Below are 20,372 nucleotides of genomic sequence, written 5' to 3'. Positions count from 1 at the left end.
CACGCATGGCTGCCACACGTACCTGCTGACATGCTGTGCCAAGAAACCTTCATTGTCGTTGCGTACATTACGTGCGTGTTCACGCAGGCGCTCATTCATGCACAAGCACATCGTGATCGTACCCGTCTAATTATTGAAGCCGAGAAAATGGCGCAGGAACCAAACACCTGCGTCAGCAAACTATCCATTGCTCTCTTAGATAAAGAGGTACAGTTCTTGCCAAATGGCGCGCACGGCCAATGAGTCTACCCATTTGCCTCGTGCATTGGGTTTCAAGTTTTATGGTTTTTAAGTGCGCAGCACTCTAGGGGTGCACCTTGTTGTCCATCCGTACATCTCACGTGGCGTGATAATGCTCACAATCAAGTGGTAAACACAGGCCTAAAACAATGCTAGCAATGTTCAAAACCGGATTAAGCTAAACGAACAAGGTAGCTAGCATGATATAATTAACAGAAATAACCAAGAAGTAATCGCAATAATTAACTTAAAATCGCTAAATATGCTTCGGAAACATGCGATATGATACCCGCGCCGCCCAAGAGAGAGCGCCACCGCCTCGCCAGGCGCTCGATTCCTTCTTCCATTGGTGCTTCTCCGCTTCTCCGGCGCCGGTGTTGCGAATGTTGGAACTCCTGCGAGAGATCATTCATAGACAGAGGCTAACAGTGCAACGGGTATCGCTGGGTGCCCGTGCTATGCACTTTCTCAGCGGTGGAGCTGCATTTAGCGCAGGATTTGGGACTACACCAATCGCTGCAGAAGGACGATATTAGCGCTGTTTAACCTAACCGCTAACTTATCTTGTGTCTGTCACTTCCTGTCATAGTCATGTATATAAGGTTTGCGAACACTAAACCTTCAGTTGATAGTGTACGCTTGTCCCCGTCTGCTTGTCGTCCTTGTTTTCTTACGCGCAGTATGCGTATAGATAACGACTCACCAACTGGCCCAATCGTCCATATTGATTGGTTAATGCACGTACACACGTTCCTTTACAGCGCCTACAGTTCGTGCGATATCGGCGTCATTTGAACAGCGCAGCTGTTTAGAAAATCGTTCCTTGTTCAACCCCGTACCAAAACACTATCATCATCATCATCAACATCATCATCATCATCATCATCATCATAAACGGGTATGCGCCACAAGAATTGGGTGTATCCCACTACTCACCACTGGCCCGCTAACAATGAAGAAGAAAACTATCGTCATCAACGGGTATGTGCCACTGTGCCGCCTATCAGAAAATTGCCATCATCATAAACGGGTCTGTGCCACAGAAATGGTGTAAATCCCACTACACACAACTTCCACTAGAAAGGAGGAGGAGGATACAACGTTTATTAATGAGAAGAAGAATGAAAAATAAATAAAAATAAAAGGAGGGGAAATTTCAAGGGTGGGTTCCCCATTCCAGGACACCAGTGGCCGCCGCTGGAAGAAGGCAACAGACAGCCCAATGGCTGCGAAGCGACGGCGGCGAGCCAAATTAGACCCCGAGTACGTACAAGCAGGGGCGTAGGCAGAAATTTTTTTCGGGGGGGGGGGGGGGGGGGCACTCCTTGATCTAAAGTGGGGGCAGGGCAGGCAGATGTGATCGAGTGTCATTTTGTGCTGTGTATGTCATGGCAAAAAAAAAAAAAAATCGGGGAGGGGGGGGGGGGCACGGGCACGGTGTGCCCCCCCCCCCCCCTCCCTGGCTACGCCACTGCGTACAAGGAAAGAATACTAGGGAACGGGAAAGGCAACGGCGACTGCGAGAAGACCCCGAAGCGATGGACGCTTACGCGAACGACGACGTGCCCGTAGATCTATGGGAGGTGCGAACGCTCGGTTTCAGCGCGAGTTTCTGTCTCTAGAGTTTGGGCATCCGTGTCGTGTCTGTGATTGTCTGTGGTTTAACTTGAACCTCTCTGCGCTGAGAAGCAACCTAGAAACAACCTAGAATCACCTAACTAAACCCTAGCAACAACCTAGAAGCAACCTAGAATCAACCTAGCATCACATAAAGCCTAGTAATAGCCTAGAAGCAACCAGATTAGACTTCAGGATCGTCCAGCCTCGCACTTTCAATCCCTAGCACGACTTCGTGCAAGTTTCACCATTTTTTGTACTCAACTTATATCAGAGTCAACATTACCTTTTATAATGGCCAGATCCGGAGCGACATGACGCGGTTATCACGAGCAATCGCTGATAACAGACGTTATATTAAAAATTGACGCCGCTTTTTAATCCATGAGTATTGTAGATGGCCGGTCCTGATAGCGCAGCTGCCGCGTAGTAATGATTACAGGTTTCTGCCGGTGGTTTCTATCGTTTCTTCAAGGTCATGCCGATGTAGCCCGAACGCCGGTCTGAAAACCGCGCGAGCTGCCTTTTTATCTTGCCTAACTACGCAGTGTGCGACTGCTTCCACGAGGAAAATGTTTTTAGATGGACCCTGAATCGTTTTCTTTTTTCATATTAAATTCCATCCGGGTTAGGCTACATCGTCATCAAACCATTTACACCATAAATTAAGCGACGCGCCTTGTATCAGGGCAACTACGGGCAACTGCATGTTTACTTCCTTCGTAGTACTGCGTTTCCTCCTCAACTCGTCGAATGCGCAGCCGTACTGGGCTCTGTAACACGACATCACAGGTCGATTTTATAGTTGTCTATAGTCGGTTTCAGCATAAGAATAAATACAGGCTCAACACACAGCCATCCCTGTCTCACCCAGAAAGAATTTGCATTAACATTCCATTTAACCACGTTTGCTCATTTCACTGACGTCATCACGTTTTAGATAGTTAGTCTACCCATACAGACACGTGCTCTTGTCGCTAGTTATAGCTCGAAGACTTGAGCGTCTCGGAAAATTTTATCAGATAGCTGCCTCGACTGCCAATGAATGCTACCCAAATGAGCGTTTCGTCAGCTGCCGGGAGTTTTGTTTTCGTCGCGTGGCTGTGGGCAAGTGTTAAAAAAAAACAAAGACAAAACACCTCGTGGCGCAACCCACGGTGCATGACGCGCGTACACGCGCTAGCCAGCCAGCGCGTGAGCGATCGCCGCAGCGGCGAAGGTCCGCGTGGAGACCGTATGGGCGAAGGGCGCCGAGACGCGCCCCTGCAACACGTAGTCGACCATCACCGAGGTTTTACTGCGCAAGCACCTCGTCGTAGGGGTGCGCAGTGCTTTCCATTAGGGGGGGGGCAAAGATTCACCGCAGCTCTCCCGCCCCCCCTCCTCCCCTGTTGGTCGAGTTCTAATGATAACAAGCTTCGCAGTGGATGCACAAAAAAAAAAAAAATTTGCTCAGCTTGCAGTAAGTCGCGGAAGACTGTGTCACAGCAGAGCTGGTAATCTACCTGGTCCTGGCTTATTGGCTAGGCTTTCTCTCATTCTCACCTCTCTCTTTCCCACCCTTTAATGTACTGTACTATACTATACTATACTATACTATACTATACTATACTATACTATACTATACTATACTATACTATACTATACTATACTATACTATACTATACTATACTATAAAGAGAGCAACTATGGTGCTCTCTTTTTCATGGTGAGCGCGTGGATAACAGGAGACAGAGAAGACACGGGACAGGCGTTGATTGAAAACTGAAGTTTAGTGAAAAGGAAACCCGCTTCTTATAGTTGGCAAAAACGTCACAAAAAAAAAAAAACAGCCAAAGATATGCCCTCACGCGAACATCCACGAACAAACCAAAATAAACAAACAATTTGAACTTGCGTTAAAAAGCATAAATCGTAAGTTGTCGTCGCTAAAGCGAACACCACCGATAACTGCACACCGGATAGTTATCTTACAGGTTTATCCGGGAGGTATGCATACTCAGCCTCCGATAAATGCAGCCAGGGGTGGCTATCAGACGTGCCAATCTCCTTCTTAATCACGAGAGCTTCAACTAGTTCCCCAGCCACTTGGTGTTTGTGGGCAAACAAAATCTGCGCGGCATAAGAAATCTATATTCTCTCTATTTTTCCCTTTGTAATTTCCTTCTACGTCTTTGTTTCTCTACCTCTCTCGCTCTGTGTTGTGGGTCTCTCATGTGCCTTCTATCCTTTTCTCTGCTTCTTCCATTTGTTATTTCCCACTCTCTGTAGTCGTTCCCTCGCCTTCTATCTTTTTTCTCTCTTTCTTTCCTTTCTTTTTATTTATTTGTCTGTTTCTATTTCCTTCTACCTATCTCCCTATTTCTCTCTGTGCTCGTTCTCCGATCCGGTGGACAAATCACGGTGGAAAAATCGGTGTTCTGGGAGTTAAGCAGAAGGGGAAGAGGAGGACGAAGTTGAAGAAGATATCGAAGAGAGCGCGTGCCGGTTCACGAAGATGGCAGTTTTGTACGCCACGTGGCAAACTATACTTGCTGTACTGTACTATACTTAGCTATATATGCTTCCTCTCTTTTTTTCTATCTTTTGTGTATATGTTGCTTTCTATCTATTTCTCTCTTTGTCTTTTTCTCCCTTTGTTTCCTTTTCTTCTCCTTTATTTCTCTTTATCTTTCTTTCTATGTTTTTGTTTCTCTATCTCCCTGTGTAGTCGGTCTCTCGCCTTCTATCTTTTTCTTTGTTCCTTTCCTTTTTTTCTTCTACCCATTTCTTTGTTTCTATTTCTTTCTACCTCTCTCTCCATTTCTCTCTCTCTCTGTACTGGTTCTCCCATCCTCCTTTCCCACCTCGTAAACCTCACATCCCTCCTCACCCTGACTTTCTTTTCTTACGTCCTTGCTGTACTATACTATAGAAGGCTATGCTCTACTCTGCCAGCGTACCACTGGAGTACTACAGTGACAGTGAGCCATATTGGAAATAAGAAGCAGATGTTTTACACGATAATGCAAGGAATCGGAATGGTTAGGGTATTTCAATATTCGCGCGAGCCACGACTTGCAACTTGTTTCTAGTAAGCAAGCTGTGGCACGTGATGCAAGTTGCACTGTAGTAGAATAAATGTTCATAAAATACATAGATTATTTGCGGTGTTCACTTGGAGCTCGGTTTGGAAAAAAATCAAGCCGTACAAACCTCTTCAGAAAAGTTCGAGATGGCGGGCTTGGTTTAGTTCACTTGTACATACGACAACTGGTCAATCGATGTCCTTTCCTCCGTGATACAACTGTCCAGTTTCTGAGGACAGTGAAGCAGCTGAGGCTGTGTAGAGTCTCGCCGGGATTTATAGTCTCCTCACAGACTGTGCAAGGGCCAATGCGGGGCTACCTCAAATAAGTGGTTTCATCTTTCGATTTTTTGTCAGTGCGTTTCTACTTTGAATATTTGTCTCAGGGGTCGCGTAGAAAACTGTATAAACACCTCGTCGATATTTTATTGCCTGTGCTGCTGTACCGTGAACTATATTGTGCAGGCCCAGGACGGGATTTTTTGGAACATGTCAAAAGGATGCTTGTAGTGCAAGAGGTGAAAACGTTTTTCTTTGAATTGCACACCGGTACTTTACCAGTATTGTCTAGTTAACCTCCCTGCCTTTCCTACATTCCTCCTGTCTCTCTCTCTCTCTCTCATATTGTTGGAAGATAGGGGATCAATTGTTTCTTATGGAATGGAACACGCTGTTTCCCGAAACCCGAGACCATCGAACACGTGTTTTTAGACTGATGAGTGCCATGGGGTTAAAGTGTCGAGTTGGGCTTGTTGGTACATAATTCTGGCACACTGCAGCGCAAGAAACACACACACACACACACACACACACACACACACACACACACACACACACACACACACACACACACACACACACACACACACACACACGCACACACGCACGCACGCACACACACACACACAACGGACGGAATACGAACGACGATGATGAGCGCTGAACTTGCAACAACCTTTGTTGGAAAAATTGCACGTCTATCTATGCTGTCCGACGCAGACGTCATCCACTACACATGCATAGGTACGCAGTCTCTTTATCAGTTAGTTGCAGCGACGGCACGCTTACACAACTCCCCCCCAGATAGGAAATGCGTTCTGCTTCTATGATTTCTCGAGTAATTCGCGTTTTGCTCTTCTTAATGACGGACGTGCTCGGGTGCACAATCCCGACAGGTTTTACAATGGCTGGCTAGGAATGGCTGGCTTTCCGTCACGCGCGTTCTTTACATTGTTCGCATGCTCCCTTAGCCTATCGCTGACGCATCTTCCGGTTTGGCCAACGTGCACTTTTCCGCGCTTTAAAGGAATTTCGTACACCACCCCTTCTGCGCAATCAACAAAGGGCCGCCTGTGTTTTGTGCCACAGACCTGCTGCTTCCTTGCCTCTGGGTCGGTCGTTATGCAGAGCTTAGACAGCCTGTGTGCATGGTGCCGTGAATACGACTTTCATGTCGTACCGCTGGGCCACCTTTTTTTTTTTGCTGATGCTTTCCGCGGCATGCTTTCCGCCAGTGTGTACAGCTGTGTACACCGACGGCCAGTGTACACAGCTGTGGCGGTTGCTATGGCGACGGCTCGGCGGCGGCTGCTCCTCAGTGCGGCGGCGGCTTTGTTAACGGACGTCTTACTGCCAGCTTCGCTGTTAAAAAACAAGGCCGATATGATACGAACAGTAGACGCTGGAAACCAACATACGTGCATTACTTAGCCCTAAACTTGCGCGTTTCAATCCGCGAGTGCTGAACATTTAAACCTAATCAAAGCAGGCGGCAGACGGCCTCTACCATAGCCTCCTATGCCTCTACAGTAATTTCACCCAAGGCAGAAATTGACGGCGCTTGTTGACGCGCAAGAAAGCGGAGCTCGAGAACAAAGACGAGGACGAAAGAGGGGACAGCGGCATGGGCGGATCGGGCTCGCGCGCTGCAGCTACAGCCGACCGGGCGCAGCAGCAGCAGCAGCAGGTCCGACCCGACGCTCTAGCCCTGCAGCCCTCGGCCTGCCGGTCGGGACCACCGCTGCTCGCGCCGAGGTACGTCATGTTCTTTCGGCGCGCATGGAGCAGGCTGCGCAAGCCGTCGAACGCCGGGGCTCCGTACGCGACGGATGCCGCCGTCTGCGACGCCCCAGCAGGAGCGCAGTCGTCGTCGACGACGTCCGGCGGCACTTCGATCGCGGACGGCAAGGCGGCAGGAGGGACTTCAGCAAGAGCCACGTCCTTGATGGGCGGCATGGCTGCCGTGTCCTCGGCGGCGGAGCAGAGGATACAGTGGCGAAGGTGAGCGGACTCATCGCGCCAACGGTCATGTAAAGTCAATAATAATAATAATAATAATAATAATAATAATAATAATAATAATACGTCCCAAAACCACCATATGATCACGGCGGATGCCCTATGCAGGGCTCCGCGAATTTCGACCACGCGGGGTTCTTTAACGTGCACCTAAATCTAAGTACACGGGCCTCTATAGCATTTCGTATCCATCAAGATGTGGCCGGTATTCGATCCCGCGACCTTCGGGTCAGCAGTCGAGCACCATAACCACTAGACCACTGCGAACGGTCATGTATAGGGTTTTCCGAAAGCATATCTTGATTACATAGTCGCCGCGGTGGAGCAGTGGTTGCGGTGCACGGCTGCTGACCCCAAGGTCGCGGGTTCGATCCCAACCGCGCGTCCGCATTTCGTCGGAGGCGAAATGTTAGAGGCCCCTGTATATATACTGTGCTATGTCATCATCATCAGCCTGGCTATGATGATGATGGCATTGCACAGTATACGCTGGCGCGATGTCGGTGCGTACAGTGTGTATCGCACTGACACAATGCGTGTCACGGCGTACGCGGTGCCTGTACTGTGCGATGTCAGCGCACGCAAAAGAACACCATGGCGGTCGAAATTCCCGGACCTCTTCACTATATCAGCGTGCCTCAATCATATCGTGGTTATGGTACGCAAAACCCCGTATATCATTATTAACCTTGATTACAGTGCCCTAGTCTTGGTAGCCGCATGGTTACGCGCAGATTTCCTGCCACCAACTGTAACGCCCCCGCAATTGTCTTGATTCTTATCTACGTGGTGTGGGCATTTTCCCAACATCCTTCGTGCATGAGCGGCCTGAAACGGGATCTTCGCGCGTTCAGTTCGTGTTGACTGAGATACCCGTCGATTGAGCATGTCAGCCTCCGTGTCCCCGTCCTTGGGGTGACTGTCCTGCATGGACATCGTCGGAATTCCAGTGTGTCAGCTTTCTGGGCCAATGAGAGCTTACAAGATAGCGAATTCGACTGCATTTAAGATATTGCAGCGCCCCCGTGTTATTATGCACAAATTACGGAATATTATTTTACTTTCGATCCGGTGTGTAGAGCGATGAATCTTGAGACGGCGCTTTAGTCATCACCTGTCGGCGCGGCCATCACAGCTATAGGGGTTGCCGAATTAGTTAATAAGTATGGCACTAAAAAGACGGGGACGAAGTGAAGACACGAAACAACAAACACGGGCGTCGTGTCGTGTCTTCACTTCATCCCCGTCCTTTTAGCGCCGTATCTATTTTCCTCGAGTAACGAACCAACTAGCTCAGAAACAAGCCCTGCTAATTAGGTTGTGTCACAGCTGACTGAGTGTACACTGGCGGCACGCATGTGATAACGGCAGGCCGGATGCTATCGTGGTGCGCTTGTTCTAGGCAGCCCCCCTTGCCAGAGATGCCTGCCTCCAACACGCGATGAAAATTCCGGTCTATATCAGTTAGCACTGCAGCGATCAAAGTACATAATCATCACCCACTCATTGGCCTGTCTAAGGGTCGCAAGGGGTAATCATATATTCGAAAAAAGATCGCAGAAACAGTCATTGTGAACGTAGTAATAACAAAAAAAATAATACACAGGATGGAATACAGTGACCTCAGCCTATGGACCAGCCTGAACCGCACTTTGCGAAAATTTGGCCATGTCTTTCGTCACCACCGTAGTGGCTTAGTGGGTATACGGTGCTCGGCTGCTGACCCGAAAGACGCGGTTTCGATCCCGCGGTCGCAGTGGTGGCATTTCTACGGAGGCGAAATGATATACAGGCCCATGTATACTGTGCTATGTCAGCGCGTGTCAAAGAACCCCAGGTGGTTGAATTTATCCGGGACCCTCCACTACAGCGTCTCTTATAGGCTGAGGAGGCGTTGGCCTGAGTCACATTGGGTCGGTAAACCCCATCGAACCAACCAAAAACCTTTCCTTGTCGCATGCAGGGCTGGCCGAGACCGCAGAAGAACCTGGGGCTTCCGCAAGCTCAAGACGACGAGCGATTCGGCCGTGTCAAGTCCGGAGGGCGCCCCGGCTGCTCAGCAGCAGACGCCCACCAACTTGGCGGCGGACGTCGCCGCCGGCGTCGCGGCTGAGGGCGCACCACGGAGTCCGCCCGCGAACAAGCCGGCTGGCGAGTCGCCGCAGGCAGGACTTGCGGTGGGCCGCGAACCAGACTCCAGTGCGGCGGCGCCCGCGGCTCCGGGAGCGGATGACTACGCCTGTCTCGCGGAAGACGACATCAACTGGTCCACCGGCTACGTCAAGCTCTGTTGCATGCCGGACGCTCTCAACCAAGGTCATATGCTCGCTTCTAAATCTGCATTGCAATGCCTTTTTTCACGCGACAACGCTTCTTTGACAACCGCGCACCTCACGTGAACACTGTGTATAAGCCATAGATTTAGAAAAAAATGCCTACCTACCTTATTGTATAAACATGTCGCCCAACGAATGTTTGACTCTATTTGTCCTGGAAAATACCACAAAGGAATCCATACTGCCTGGTGTTTTGCCTTGGACATCGTAGTCTATTGCTCCCGATTCTTTGTCAGTGATAATGCAGCTCTTTAAATGTAATGTGAGTAAACGCAATGCGCCGGCGATTGACCTCAAGTACACTTCGCTGTCCCCTTCGTTGTAAAGGTTGCGCAGCGTATAGCTCGCAATATAGCCGGAACGTAAAGAACTCCTTTTGTTATGCAGGCAATTATTCCATTTTAACGGCGCTCTTTGCAGAGGCGCTCGACTGCCGATTAAATGCATTTAGCCTGGAAGAATGAATGAATGGAAAAGTTTATTCCTTCCTATGGAAAAGTTTATTCTAGGAAAGATACTCTCCCGGCGAAGGAGCCCTCAGTCCAGGGCCCCTGTGGCCTTTGCCATCTCGCGAGCTCTGTCGATCAGCTTGAGCAGTTCTTCAGGCTTCCAGCAGGACAGCGCCGCCTCCCACTGCTCCCGTACTGTTGTGTTGTTTATGGCTGCGAGAGTGTTGGCAGGCCCATGTAACGTGGTAATGCGTTAGGTGTTCCCGGCATAGCGGGAATTTGTTGTCGTATGTTGCCGGATAGATTTTGCTAAGTAGACTCAGATTCGGATATGTATTAGTCTGCAGCTGTCTTCAGGCAACCGACTTCTCTCTACTGAGGTTTTTGTCGGGAAGAGGGTAAATCCTCCTCAGGCTCGATCTTTGGTGTTCTAATTGCTCCATAGCGTCTAGTGACTGTCTGGTTCTTCCCTAGATTAATATATACAGGGTGTTTCAAGAAATGTGTCCAGCCTTCTCAAAAAATCAGGAAAATGCGATATTTGACTGCTGCCTTCAGAATTGGTTTTTCTGTAGTTGCAGGGATTTTAGGTTGTTAAAGAAATTATTAGGGACTGCAATTTTAAAAAGTTAAATAAGTAACTTTTTAATTAGTGGAGTTAGGTGGTTGTGTCAAATGGGAGAATTGAAGTTCTTCATGCCAGAAACCCAACCCAACTTTGAGATTTCGAAAAAGTGGCATCTAGTAATAATTACGAAGTAATGAAATTCAACCAAATTCAATGGCGAAACCTAAACAGAAACATGGAAGAATGCAACTGCCATATTCTTCTGAGACGTCCAAAATGAGTGAATGACTTTTTCTGTAGCGCTAGGCATCTTAAGATGGTTAGAGACATGACTTGAGACAGTAATTAAAAAAGTTATATTAATTAACTTTTTAATTAGTGGAGTTAGGTGTCTGTGTCAAATAGGGGAATTGAAGTTCTTCGTGCCAGAAACCCATCCCAACATTGAGATTTCGAAAGAGCGGCCTCTAGTAATAATTACGAAGTAATGAAATTCAACCGAATTCGACGGCTTTCGCTGTTAAAAGCCGTTGCATTTCGTTGAATTTCATTACGCCACAACAATTACTAGAGGACGCTTATTCGAAATCTCAAAGCTCGGATGGGGTCCTCGCATGAAGAACTTCAAAGCTCCCTTTTGACACAATCGTCTAACTCCACTAATTAAAAGGTTAATTAATCTAACTCTTAATTACTGTTCTAAATGATGTCCTTAACTACCTTAAATTAGTGCCGCTACAGAATAAGCATTTTGAAAGCCCCGAGCAAATATCGCATTTTCCTGATTTTTTGAGAAGGTTGGACACATTTCTTAAAACACCCTGTGTGTGTGTGTGTGTGTGTGTGTGTGTGTGTGTGTGTGTGTGTGTGTGTGTGTGTGTGTGTGTGTGTGTGTGTGTGTGTGTGTGTGTGTGTGTGTGTGTGTGTGTGTGTGTGTGTGTGTGTGTGTGTGTGTGTGTGTGTGTGTGTGTGTGTGTGTGTGTGTGTTGTGTGTGTGTGTGTGTGTGTGTGTGTGTGTGTGTGTGTGTGGGTGTGTGTGTGTGTGTGTGTGTGTGTGTGTGTGTGTGTGTGTGTGTGTGTGTGTGTGTGGGTGTGTGTGTGTGTGTGTGTGTGTGTGTGTGGTGTGTGTGTGTGTGTGTGTGTGTGTGGTGTGTGTGTGTGTGTGTGTGTGTGTGTGTGTGTGTGTGTGTGTGTGTGTGTGGTGTGTGTGTGGTGTGTGTGTGTGTGGTGTGTGTGTGTGTGTGTGTGTGTGTGTGTGTGTGTGTGGGTGTGTGTGTGTGTGTGTGGTGTGTGTGTGTGTGTGTGTGTGTGTGTGTGTGTGTGTCACGTTAACTGAACTGGTAAATTGACGTCTCGATTCCTGCCTCGTCGCAGAGTGCAGCTCCTTCCAGGACCTACGCAAGGGTCCGGACGCTTTCCCCGCGACCACGGTTCAAAGTCAGGTGGTCGTGGAACGCGTTCACAGTGTCGAACAGCGGGTCAACCTCCGCGACGGCAGGTCCGTCTTCGGAGAGACCACAGAACGGATATGCTACGGACGAAGGACTTCGCAGCTCACCGTCTTCAAAGGCGACGGTACTTCGGAACAGACAGCGTGCGAACTCATGACATTCGACACGAGCGGTCCCACGGCGACGGCAGTCCTCCAGAGGTCCGTCGTAGTCCAGCAGAACCGTTCCAGCAACCAGTGTCCTGGACGACAGACGTCTGAACCAGGCCTGGTCGACGACGCGACGTGTGTTACGGTCGTGCGAGAGCAGAAGGTTCAGGCGACTTCTACGGCAACTGGTGGCGTCACGCTGGAACCGACCGAGACCCGTCGTTGCGCAAGCCTGTCCCCAACGGCACCAGTGGTGGCGGGGAACTACTGCCCGGTCGGTCTTCTCATTCAACCTCAGCATCAACAACAGCATCTTCAACACTGCTGGGCCAACTTCAACGACGACAGCGGCGCCGGCAGGGGTCGTGCTAATGCACAACGTCGGGAGGACTCGGTCTTCAACAGCGGTTCCTTCCTGTACGCTCTAAGGCACAGTCCTTCCGCCAACTTCCCGCGTCCTCACCCACCTTCAGGTCATCAGCAGCAGCACTGGCGCGGAGACCGCGGAAGCCTCGAGAACTACGCCGCCAGGGGTGACTTCAGCGCCGGAGGCGTCTGGAACCATCACCGCCATCGCCTCAACGCTTCGCGAGAACGTTCAGGTTCCGGGATCAGTTCCGAAGACGACAGCGGCGTCATGGCAGCAGCGCGAAGGTCGACTTCGCGCCGTAAGTCGGGGTCCACGGCGAAGGCGTCCTTCGACGATGGAGACGTCGCGGACATCTTCATGTTTAGCGAAGACGACGACGACGACCTATGTGCCGAGGAAGATCTCTGTGCAAACGGCGGCAACGCGGTCGCAGGACCGATGAGGCCCGGCAGCGGTAACAACCGCAACTTCGAGGTCAACCTCGGATCTCGGGACACTGGCGCTACTGCCGCTGGTCACAGAGTCGTTGAGGACGGTTCCGGAGACAACCGGGCCAGGATAGAGTTGGCCGTACGCATCTAATAAGAAGGCTGCTGCACATAGTTTCGAGGGGTTGAAAAAAGTTTAGTGTTGATGTGTATTAAATAGCGTCCGTGTACCATCGCCGATAAGTGTTCGTGTGTGTCTGTTATCCCAATGCATCGTGAGTGCGCACGAGATGCGCTTCGTCCAGAAGGCAATACGAGTTCGGGCCGCGTCCACGGCTCTTGCGGCCAGCCTTACAGGTGCTCCTCGATGTTTGAGCTGGTCAAGGCTCTGTCCCAAAGTTCGCTTGGTGTAGTGTATGCGAGTTTCTATGGGGATTGTCCACTGTATGTCGGTTTTCACCGCAGTGACCCCCCCCCCCCGCTATGTGGTACGGGGAGGGGGGTGCACACCTGTGTTGCGAATTACGTAATGGCTGTGAGTGAATGAAGGAAGTTTTGAGGCTCGTTTCTTCGTTTGACACAACTTAATTGAAAGCAAGCAGATAATGCAGCTAATGAAGGTACTGCTAAGGGACATTAATTGTACCGTTCCTTGTTAATTGTACTGTGTATTGTAGTAATTACGGCATACATGCGAAGAAGGTAAAGTGGACGGAAAGACAATTTGCCACCGGCAGGGGCCGGACCTGCAACTTCCGGATGTGAGGTGATTCCTGTTTAAGCGGGAGAGACAGTTGACCAGTAAAGAGCTCAAAGCAATCACTCCTCTAGGTGGTCACTTGTGTGCGTAGAGAACTATAGCTGCGTCCTTGACCTCGCGTATTGGTCGCGTATTCGTTTCGCAGCCCCGGTCATACCCCCTATGAAGTGTGTCCGTGCATATGTCCCCACTCGAGTTTAAAAGAAGGGGATTCAACTAAAACTGAGGACGACACAGCGAGCCATGGTCAGACAGGAAGGGACAAGAAGAGAGCAGAGTGAGTCAGGAAACAAAACGGGTGTTAAGGACATCTTGGTCGAATTCAAGACGAAATGGGCATAGACAGGGCATGCAGCGAGAAGTCAAGATAACCGCTGGTCATTAGGAGTAAGTGGTTTCTAATAGAAGGCAAGCGCGTGCGGGGGAGGCAGATAGTTGGGTGGGCAGATGAGATTAAGAAGTTAGCGGGTATGACGTGGCCGCAGCAAGCGTAGGACCGAGTTGATTGGCGGAACATGGGAGAGGCCTTTGCCCTGAAGTGGGCAAAGGCCTCCCCCATGTTCCTCTCCCAGCCTCAGGCTGATGATGAGTTTGAACACTTGTTGGCGTTGCCTTGCACTCCAACTGATCTACTCCTGCCGTTTTTTGAGTGCCCCTTTTCAGAATGAGGCCATTCGATCTGTTACGGTCACACCCGCGCACTGTGGGGACGTTTGCCCTCGATGGACCCTGCTTCGTATATGCTTCGTATATAGAGTCACAACTGCGGCGAATTCGCGATGACGCATCTGTGTACCATCCACGTTTCGTGCGTACGCGCTCGCCGGGTGCCTTCACGAGAAAGACACCCACGGAACACCCGGTCGTTTCCGCTTCGAAAGAACCCCTTCCCCCCTTTAAACCTTGGGTAGGGTCGCACCTTGTTCGCGATCGTGTTTGTACGAGTTGCCAACCTCTTCACAGAAACCAAACTGATACATTCCTGTCCCGTACATTTTACGCATTGTGGCTCTGTCTCCTACCCACTGTTTTGTTGCATTAACGTTTATTATCGCTTTCTCGTTCTCAAGACTCACCATAGTTCTGTGCAGTACAACCTAATGATTGCAGTAGCACGGATAGCTGGGCCAGTTGGTACTTGTCCATTTTTGACGGAATATGCCGCGCACACAAACACGGGCACTAGTGTTATTTCCGTTTTTTTCTGGTGTCCGTGTTCTCGTGCGCGCCCATATTCTGTCACAAAAAAATTTAATGAAACCAACAGACAATGAAGCCGAGGAAAGTGTAGGGACATTGTTTTTACTATTAGAGTTAAAGACTACAAATAATGCCCCCACACTTTCTTTACTTAACTGTCTCTTAGTTTCAGGTACTACATAAAAAAGAAAAACGAGCCATTGATTAATTTCTCTTCCTTCATTCACAGTTCTGTGCAGCGATAGGAAAGGTACGGGTGTACAGTCATGAACAATATGAAAAGGAACGTTCCTGGAACAGGCCCTATCGGCTAAGCGCAGTTAGTCGCCAAACACGAACACTATAAATGTTCAAGCGGAAAGGTACCCGTTGGAAATACGTATACGTTAGGTTCTTATCCGCACGCCACCATGACGACCTTGGTGTTCACTTTCATATTGCTCACGACTGTACTTACTCTGAAGGTATCTTGACCAAAAATCTTGAGCAAGTAGGTGCGTGTGGTTTACTGTGATGACATTTTACTGGGAAAGCTAGTCGAAGCAGGAGTTAGGAAGAACACGCTCACTGATTACCGCCATATTTTTTTACAGCAGAGCTGTTATGTTCGAGGTCTGCCGTGTGTCGTAGATCGAAAATTATCATCATCAAGAACGGGCGCGCGCTCAATCAGCGCCGAAGCACTCGGTACAGATGGTTACCAAGGGAAGCTGCAACGAGCGGCCCCCTAATCGGTGTTCGCCGCCCGTGTGTTCCCTTAAAGGGGCCCTGCAACACTTTTTGAGCAGGATCAAAAAGCGCTGCCAATCGGTAGTCGAGGCTCCCGAGAACACGCGAGCCAAATATTATAGCGAAGCGAGCGGCCTGGAATTTACAATAAATTCTCAAAGTCAGTTGAAAATCGCTCCCTCTTCTCTCGACAAATGATGTATTAGTCCGCAATATATGACGCGATTGTCGGCAGTTCCACCATTGGCTGATGTTTTAATCACGATAACACGCTCATTATTACCTTAGTTGTTAATTTTGAGTTCAATAAGTAGATAATATGTATGTTTATATTGTGTTATACCCTTAAAACACCGAACAAACATTAATATTAGCACTTCCGGTCTCACCGACAGCTCGTCTGCTCGTAGTTGCGTGGTTGCGTTTTCTTCGCCATGTGCAGCGCCGAAATCGTGAATATTTCTGTGCTTTTGACCATCGCCGGTTCCCGTTGAGAGTGGCAGCCGTTCGAGTGTTGCCTCGTCAGCTGGAAACTGCATCGTCGGCGCGTTCTCACGACCGACCGAGGCAGCGGTGCAGCATTTCTCCGATAACAATGCTGGCGCCGGCTAGCTTAGGATACCTGTGCTCGCTGTATGGCGAGAGTCCCGTTCGCTGTCTGTTCAGTATGTCATCGAGCCGTACCTCGGCGTATCCTCCCCGTAGTCTCAGGTTCCTGAGAAACCGCGACACAGCAACCAAGCAGATTCGCATTTTCACGGTAGATGCAGACAGCCGGGGGATGGATCCGCGCCGGCCCGATGCCCCACGATCCTTTCTTCTAGTCTGTAGTTCTTTGTTGTCAGCCCGCACTCGCTGTGCGCCCGCATTCGAAGAGCAAACATCATCGAAGTACCGCCACTGGGAGAAGGATGCACGCAGCTTTGCCGTGTTGAATACGATTCAAGCGCGAGCAGTGCGAAGAGGCGGTGTATCGGAGTGTGGGTCGAAACCTATCTCAGCTGTCATTCGTTCCAAACGCGCACGCAAGTTTGCGTCCATGGTTGGCAGAGCGATGAAAACACTACGGCAGTTCGAGGTGCACACTCAACATTACCAAACCGACTCGCAGTTTTCAAGCACGCGCGATACACGGTGCCATGGGTACCATGGGCTCCGCCGCTCGACGACGACCGCGCGAGCCGACCGGAAGTGGCGCCACAGACCACGTGGTTGTTACGTGGTTGCGCCGAGACGCCAGAGAGAAAAAAATGAAAAAAATGCCGCCGGCGCTGACGCAGCCTCCTAGCACCTCCGCCCTCCCTCCCTCCCTTCACGTCCCGCGCAGCTTTCCGCGCGCTCGCTGCGTTGAGTTGAGAGAGAAAGCTGCGGAACGTGATCTCTATAATTTGGTAACACCACTTACACTTGTTGGATTCGAAAAATTTTTGCGGCATATGACTCGTGAAGAGTCATACGTCAATAATGAGACTATTCCAATATAACTAAGAAAGGTGTTGCAGGGCCCCTTTAACCAGTGGACCAATGTGGTGATGTAGTAGGATTTTCCCAATTTCTGTGACATACGCGCTATAGGAGAGAGCATAGCCACGTATAGTACAATATAGCAAGGGGTGGGAAAGAGACAGGTGAAAGGGCAAAAGCCTAGCCAAGCCAGGTCTAGCCTAGCCTAGCCAACCAGCTAGGTGTCCACCAGCTCTGCTGTGACCAAGGAGGTTTTTGTGACCCAGGCCTGCGCGACTTAATGCAACCAGCAATAATTTTTGGAGAAAAAAAAAAAACACTAGTCTCTAGAGGTATCCGTCCGCGTTTTGTTGCCCGCGCAAGGAGATACGTTCGCAGGTGTTCCGTCGCATTGCGGCCCTGCTGCACGGAACTATGCGGAGACGACGTTGCATGTTGTACGTTCGATGTGGTGTTGCTGAACCCTTTTGACCGGTTTGGTCTAGAGTTTATTTTTTATTTTTCTATTTCTTGCCGTGCGCCGATCCGCGGGTCTCTCCGCTGACGAGGCGTTCACGGTTACAACTGATAGCCATTAGAGCGTGGGTTGGAGGTTGTTTTTATGCGGAGGGAGTTTCTCGCGAACTCAATGAGGGTTACGGCGAACACGGTAAATAAGTGTGTGTGTGTGTGTGTGTGTGTGTGCGTGTGTGTGTGTGTGTGTGTGTGTGTGTGTGTGTGTGTGTGTGTGTGTGTGTGTGTGTGTGTGTGTGTGTGTGTGTGTGTGTGTGTGTGTGTGCGCGCGTCTGTCTCTACGTCGGTGTGTATGCTTGAATGGGCGTGGGTAGGTGTGCATGTGTGCGTGTGTGTGAAACTGTGAATGGGTGGTGAATGCCACCAAGCAACTAAGCAATAAAGAAAGAAGCAAAACGAAACCTCAACGCTCGTTGATCAAGCTCAAAAAAACTGTGCAACGCCCTTCCTCCAGAAACTACGCCTCGTTTTCATCGCTTGACGGTTGTTCCAAACTGCCTTACAGTTTACAGCGACACCAGGCCATCCTTTCGCGCTGTCTCCAAATACCCCCAGCACCCATACCCCACCCCCGTCATTCTTGTAACCCATAGAAACGTCCGCAAGTACGCTCCTGCCCCCACTCACACTCCCCTTGTTATCATTTCTTCATGGCTGCGTAATTATATGTAAACACTGCTATTCCCGGCCACACCCTGAAGGAGAGGCGCGTTTATAGGAACAGGTGTGCGCGATGCGCCTTTACACGTGGCAACTCTGTGCTCCGTGAACGTCATTCAACTTCAGCATTCGTGCTAGCGCACTTTTGTCTGTGCACCCTTTTTTTAAAAGACAGGCTGGAAAGTAAACTATCGCCCCCTTGTATACCCACATACAGCTATGTCATAGACTTATTTCTTTCTTTCCTGGTTTCTTCCTTTTTTTTTCTTTGTAACCGAAGCCGTTCTCTCGTAGCGGCTGGTTCTGGGACGTCATCTTCTGACAGCGCGATGTGATCACGTGTCATCACGTCAATCCGCTTGATCTCTCGCTTATACGCACGGGTTTTCTTTCTTTCTTTCTTTCTTTCTTTCTTTCTTTCTTTCTTTCTTTCTTTCTTTCTTTCTTTCTTTCTTTCTTTCTTTCTTTCTTTCTTTCTTTCTTTCCATCACGAAACAACCGTTCTCTCGTAGCCGGTCTTCAGCGTTGCTGCAGACGACGCGTTTCCCCCGACGCCTTCTGCTACCAACGAGAGTCGGTCACGTGACGCGCTACCGAGCGCGCCCTCTAGCCAATTCATTTCGCAGAACTGGGGCTGCCATTGAAATAGGTGCGCTGATTTTCCTGGCGAGATAGCGGTTCAGAAAAGGTGGGCAGGGCGCCTTTAAAAGAACAGACTCGCAAAATACAACGCATATATATGAAAGTGCAGCATTTTCAGGACGCCCAAAAGTAAAAAAACTCACAGGTTCCCTCATGCATCCGCCTCAGTCGACCCGAAGGCGAAAGCCACCTTCTTTCTTTTTTCTTCTAAGTCGATGTATTGATCCTCCCCCGCACCCCTCCGAAAGTTTTCGGCAACTAACGAGGTTTTGCAATGCCTCCAAGATCAGAGGCACTGTGAGCTTTCTGCACCTCACATTGTTTTGCGCTGCCTCCGGGATCGGCCCACATTTGACCAAGCGATAATGTCATATGATGAAGGCACCAAGCGACGTCACAAATTTTAGCAATCTGTGACGTCATGATGACGCCATACAGTGGCGTCATCACGTGATGATGATTTTTTTTAATCACTCGTGCTGACACTGGTAAATTTTCACGCTTGTTGAGGCGTCTAAGACTTTCGCCGTGGGAGAGCCTCCAGTCAGAATCTGAGAAAGCAACTTTAGTAGGCACATGAATGGATTGCTTATACAAGTCTGGATTGACTATAAATATACAAATCTAATAAATTAATAAGAAAACAGATAGAAGGACATCAATAAAGAATAGACTAATTAATGTGACGAAAGCAGGTATGTTTTCAAAGACGACTTAAAACGGTTTAACGGTAATATGTTTACGTCAGGGTTAAGAGTAGCCAACTTTAGCCGACATCAGCGCCGTTATCGCCTCTTCAAAGCTGACGACTTCCCCAAGACACTTTATCAGGTGGGCAATAAGTGCTTAGAGAAGCGTGATAACATCGAGGAGACAGCGGCGGCGGCTTTCAAAGAGCGATGCTTGGGCACTGACCGCAGTCGCGGTGTTATTGTGCCAGATAAAAAAAAAGGAGCCTACAAATTACCGCGAATACATCCCGAGTGTGCACGCTTAACTCAGCGGCGTTCCGCTGCAAAGCACGAGGGCGCGGGTTCGATTCCCGGTTGCGGCGGTCGCATTTCGACGGGGGCGAAATTTAAAACGATGCCCGCGTACACAATATCGAAAATTTCAATAAAGAACAGGTGGTCATAACTTAATCCGGAATCGCCTGCGACTCAAGGCGAGAAAAATCACCTTCTCGTGCTGCTGAAACTGTGGCAGTGCACCAGCGTGCTGACGCCAATGCCCGAGCATACGCCAACCGGGGGGCGCACAACGACGGGGAACCAGACGCAGTCACTAGACGCTATCGGGCAATTTTAGAACATCAAAGAACCTTGAGGAGGATTTACCCCCCTCCCCACAAAGACCTCAGTAGAGAGCAGTCGGTTGCCTAGAGACAGCTGCAGATTAATACATACCCAAATCTCAGTCTGCTTAACAAAA

The 20,372-nt window shown here is 49.5% G+C and overlaps 2 protein-coding genes across 2 annotated transcripts in view; both read left to right on the top strand.

The window, feature by feature from the left end:
- Positions 1–20,372, top strand: part of LOC119399996 (SUMO-conjugating enzyme UBC9) — a 562,334-nt gene that overhangs the window by 300,991 nt on the left and 240,971 nt on the right. The window lies entirely within an intron of this gene.
- Positions 6,828–13,127, top strand: LOC119399055 (uncharacterized). The gene is made up of 3 exons (XM_037665871.2): positions 6,828–7,204; positions 9,186–9,538; positions 11,950–13,127. The coding sequence occupies exons 1-3, from the start codon at positions 6,828–6,830 to the stop codon at positions 13,125–13,127; spliced, it is 1,908 nt and encodes a 635-aa protein (XP_037521799.1).

The sequence above is a fragment of the Rhipicephalus sanguineus genome, chromosome 7 (genome assembly GCF_013339695.2).
Source record: "Rhipicephalus sanguineus isolate Rsan-2018 chromosome 7, BIME_Rsan_1.4, whole genome shotgun sequence".
Classification (NCBI taxonomy): domain Eukaryota; kingdom Metazoa; phylum Arthropoda; class Arachnida; order Ixodida; family Ixodidae; genus Rhipicephalus; species Rhipicephalus sanguineus.
The sequence above is the reverse complement of the archived record's forward strand: the minus strand, read 5'-3'. Positions and strand labels throughout refer to the sequence as shown.

Excerpts from the sequence above, each read along its gene's own strand:
- LOC119399055 (XM_037665871.2), top strand. The coding sequence starts at position 6,828 with ATGGGCGGATCGGGCTCGCGCGCTGCAGCTACAGCCGACCGGGCGCAG. Across the intron at positions 7,205-9,185 it reads CAGAGGATACAGTGGCGAAG|GGCTGGCCGAGACCGCAGAA; the intron begins GTGAGCGGACTC and ends TGTCGCATGCAG. Across the intron at positions 9,539-11,949 it reads GCCGGACGCTCTCAACCAAG|AGTGCAGCTCCTTCCAGGAC; the intron begins GTCATATGCTCG and ends GCCTCGTCGCAG.